General features: G+C 40.0%; 1 protein-coding gene across 1 annotated transcript; it reads right to left on the bottom strand.

The window, feature by feature from the left end:
• Window positions 1-626: 626 nt before the first annotated feature.
• Window positions 627-3,773, bottom strand: LOC149225555 (flavonoid 3',5'-hydroxylase 2-like). The gene is made up of 3 exons (XM_089377133.1): window positions 3,411-3,773; window positions 2,643-3,194; window positions 627-1,459 (listed from the first exon to the last, which is right to left on the bottom strand). Exons 1-3 carry the CDS (start codon window positions 3,765-3,767, stop codon window positions 842-844), a joined length of 1,527 nt encoding a protein of 508 aa, XP_089233259.1. The 5' UTR covers window positions 3,768-3,773; the 3' UTR covers window positions 627-841.
• Between the last annotated feature and the right edge of the window lie 592 nt (window positions 3,774-4,365).

Here is a 4,365-nt window from a genome sequence, read left to right as displayed (position 1 = left end):
TTGTATTTTAAATTAAAATTAATATAGTTAATTTATATTTGTTTTTTTTAATTTAAATAAATAAATTGATATTTAATTTAAATAGAAGTGGAAATATAATGGTAGATAAAAATAAATAATTTTAGATGAATTTTAATAAAAAGATACTTGTTTATAAAAAATAAATATCAAAGTGAAAGTATATTTAAGTTACATTAAAAGCAAGTTTTGGAGTTTCCAAAACAAGTATGTTTAGAAAAGTCACCTTTCAAAAATGTTATCTATGTATATATAAAAAATACATTATCTTTGCCCGTAAAAAACAATAAAACTCATAGATAACCATTTAGAAAGGAAAACAAATCTATATTAATTTTTATAGATATTAATTTAGAAAGAAAAACAAATCTATATCTCACAATTTTCTGAAGCGCTGATTTAATTTAGAAAGAGTATACACTGTTTTTGATAAAGTCATTTAGAGTTTGTTATCATATTAATAAATAGTGTGTGGCTGTGGCATCCAGGGGTAGAGTGAAAAAAAATTAACAGTTCGTAAATGTGGTGGGAGCATATTTAGAGTAGGGACAGAGGTGAAAATATTAAGAATGAACATGCAAAAAACCCATATTGACGGATTTTGAAACTAAATGCAAATTCTGTCTATAGATATAGACATATATTGAAGGACCAGCAATAAATAACCTAACCTCAGAGGGTGATGTATGCTGTTAAATATGCGTTAAACCTATATACTATAGGATGTGCATAAATTTTGCATATTGGACGACCTAAAGAACGCCGTAATTTTTATTTTTATCCCTCACAACTTTTTGATGGTGTTGACATCACAGCTACCTAATTAGTAGAGATGGAGAGGAAGGCGAGGAGTGGCCTTGGCGACAAGGGGCACGGCCTTCTGGAGGGCCAGGCCGAATGCTTCGTCCATATTGAGCCCCTCCTGGTTTGGAGGCACATCCCAGTTGAAGGCATGGATTAAGGACCCCAGATTGTACTCCACCATCGTAATCCCCATGCGAGTGCCTGCACAGATGCGCCTGCCTGCCCCGAACGGGATGAGCTCGAAGTCATTGCCACGAGGATCGATCTTGGAACCCACAAACCTCTCAGGATTGAACTCCTCTGGCTTCTCCCACACCTCCGGATCTCTCCCGATTCCCCAGATGTTCACCATTAACCGAGTGTTCTTGGGAATGTAGTACCCGTCAACCTCGCACGCTTCGGTGGAGACGCGCGGGAGGCTGAGCGGCGTGGACGGGTGCTTCCGAAATCCCTCTTTGCAGACGGCCACAAAGTAGGGCAGGTTCGCAAGGTCCGACTCCTTCAGTCTCCTCTCACGCCCGATCACGGCGTCCATCTCCTCATGCACGCGCTTCAGTAACTTGGGGTTGTTGATTACTTCCGCCAATGTCCATTCAATCACGCTGCTGGACGTGTCGGTTCCTGCTGTGAATAAATTCTGCAAAACAAGAATGCATGGATTAATGTAAATAGTGCAATGAATGGATATACAAACATCTATGGTACATGAATCATATTCAATATTTCGAAAAGTTTCATTAAATTTTAATGATGTAATTAATCTAAAAGTATTTTTAATGATGTAATTAATCTAAAAATATTATTTCACGATTAATGTAACGTATATAATAAATAAATTATATATAAATTTTATTAAGTATCATAAATTATTAAAAATAGATGATTAATTATATAAAAATTTAGTTTAAGTTATCAAAGTCACTAGGGTCGTACCCAGTTTGAACGACACCAGCGTTTAACATTTAAGTTGTCAAAGTCACTCGAGGATCGCATCAGTCTTGGGTCATACCAGTGCTAAGCTGATTGGATTTTTTTTGTTTGTCAAGTTGTCTATGTTCCTCGAGACTATGACATGAGAAACCATGACCCAGGGGTATCTAAGCCATCAAAATCAGTGGGGATTGCACCCAGCATGGGCCACACCAGCGTCTAAAGAGTCAAAGTCACCTAGGAATCGCACCCTTTTTGGGCCGCACCAACATTTAAAGAGTTAGAGTCACCCAGGAATCGTACCCTTTTGGGCCACACCAACCCTAAGCACCCTTTTGGGCCGCACCAACATTTAAAGAGTCAAAGTCACCCAGGAATCGTACCCTTTTTGGGCCACACCAACCCTAAGCTGATTAGATTTTAGCATGTATCCTCCCCTAGCATAAGCACAACAACAAGCCTTGTGAGATTTGATCGAGAGTCCCCTTACCGATGAAGCCCATCCTAAACCAGTGGTGCTAGTAAAACTTAGCAACTTTCGAGTATTAAAAATATAAATTAAATTCTATAAATTATCACAATCCACTAGGATGATAAACCCTTGAACAGAAAAGAATGAAATCTTTCCCTCATGATGAACCACACTGGTTGGTTCGAAACATGTCACAAATGTTTTCTACATGTGATTTACGCCAAAAGCCTTCTTAAAAATGAAATCTTTATCCTCCATCACAGCTCAAGATCTAGAGAGATCGGTGACTTCTCTATCTTATATGAGTAGCTGTTTATAGATATCATTAAATGTGTATCTATCTTCAGAAGAATATATTTATATGTATATAGATAGCGTTATTATATATTTAAAATTCATTCAATATTCAAAACATTACCAGCAGTAGAGCTTTGATATGAACATCGGAGAGCCTCCCGCCTTGGCCATCGCAATTGTCTCTCTGAGACATAACAATGTCTAGGAAATCGGGCTTAGACGCTCGTTGCTTGGCCGTGGACTGGTGTTCCTCTATCATCCTCTGTATGAGTGCGTCCCATTTCTTGTGGAGCTTCTTCATACCCCGCTGGATGCCTTGCAAGTCCATCCACGCCACCGATGGAATGAAGTCTCCGATATTGAAGTATCCAGCGCAGGTCATGAGTTCCACCACCATGTCCTTGAACTCGTTGGCCTCGTCCCCTTCCGTCTCGAACACCCGCTTGCTCAGAATGATCTGCCCGATCATGTTGGCGGCGCAGATGTTGAGGAGGTCCGGCACGGTTACCGTCTCGCCGCGTTGCGAGTGTTTGAGAATGTTGCGGAGCATGAAGCCCATCTCCGCGTCTCTTACCGGCTGCCAATCCTCCAACGCCTTTCCTCCCAACATGTGCATGTTGCACACCTTGCGCTCCATCTTCCACCGTCCTCCATACGCTGCCCACACCATGTCCTGAGAGGGAAAATAAAAATTAAGAAAGAAAATGATTTAAGAGGCGCACATTTCGAAAAAGTTTTACAATCTACTCCATCAAAGGCAGCTGCTGAAAGAAAATTTAACTGAATTAACATTTTGAAAGGCCATTTTCAAGCATGCCACATGCAAGAGTTTCCACGGAAACGGGAAGAATTCAATAAAAAAAACGTGCAACCAGGGTACAGTGAGCACCTGAGAATCGTAGGCGATGTACGTGGCGCCTGCATTTCCCGGCCGGTTGGAGAAGTTTATATCCAAAGTCTTCAGAAACGCCTTCGCCGCAGCGGGCGTGGAGGCCACCACCATGTCGGAGGTTCCCAGTTTAAGATAGACAACGGGGCCGTATTTCTTATACATGTTGTAGAGAGTAACGTGAGGCATCGCTCCCAGCAATGGCAGACTTCCCAACAGTGGCCATCCCGATGGCCCCGGTGGGAGGCGCCTCTTCTTCAGCTTCAAGCTCGATCTCAAAACATAACGAAATCCAAGGTACAAAGCAAGCCAAGAGAGAACCCATAACATAATTTCGTTTGAATTCAAGGAATCCATGTCGAATTACTGCCTGAGTGCCTGTGATGTTCCATTACAGTCTCCTACTTATACAGAATTTCCATGCTCCCATTATTTGGGTTGACGACCTTCACGTGCCCATTAGGTGCAACTGACATTCATCCACCTCCCAAATTGCCGAACGGTCGTTGGATTAAGGTTGCGTCCAACTGTAATTTCTTTTCTTTTCACGCCATTTTCCAACCCGTCCAATATATGATCTGACAAGATAAAATCAGGAATTTGGAGATCACAATTGATTTTTTAGGTTTACAATTCAACGAAGTGACGTATTGGCAATTGACAGATCATTGGATATTAGATTCATAGATTAGATATTAAGACAATCACAATGTGATTGTAATATACTATGATCTTGAGAACAAACCACCCGCCTTCATTTTAGGTGGCAGTATTTATAGAAAAAGGCATCTTTGCGCACAACTTTGGTAAATAGGGATTTTGGAAATTTTATCGATAAGAGTGTATAATAAAATTATGTTTGATTGAAGTTTTTGAGAGTTAATTATATTGTTAAAGATTATAGTGTGTAATATGTGTGATTAGTTAGGAAATTTTTATCACAATATTATTGTGA

The sequence above is a fragment of the Pinus tabuliformis genome, chromosome J (genome assembly GCF_031772625.1).
Source record: "Pinus tabuliformis cultivar Carrire ecotype Pingquan chromosome J, CPIR1, whole genome shotgun sequence".
In the NCBI taxonomy this organism is placed as follows: Eukaryota; Viridiplantae; Streptophyta; class Pinopsida; order Pinales; family Pinaceae; genus Pinus; species Pinus tabuliformis.
The sequence above is the reverse complement of the archived record's forward strand: the minus strand, read 5'-3'. Positions and strand labels throughout refer to the sequence as shown.

Coding starts and splice junctions, on each gene's coding strand:
- LOC149225555 (XM_089377133.1), bottom strand. CDS start 3,767: ATGGATTCCTTGAATTCAAACGAAATTATGTTATGGGTTCTCTCTTGG. Junction 3,195..3,410: donor ACATCGCCTACGATTCTCAG/GTGCTCACTGTA, acceptor TTTCCCTCTCAG/GACATGGTGTGGGCAGCGTA. Junction 1,460..2,642: donor ATATCAAAGCTCTACTGCTG/GTAATGTTTTGA, acceptor CTTGTTTTGCAG/AATTTATTCACAGCAGGAAC.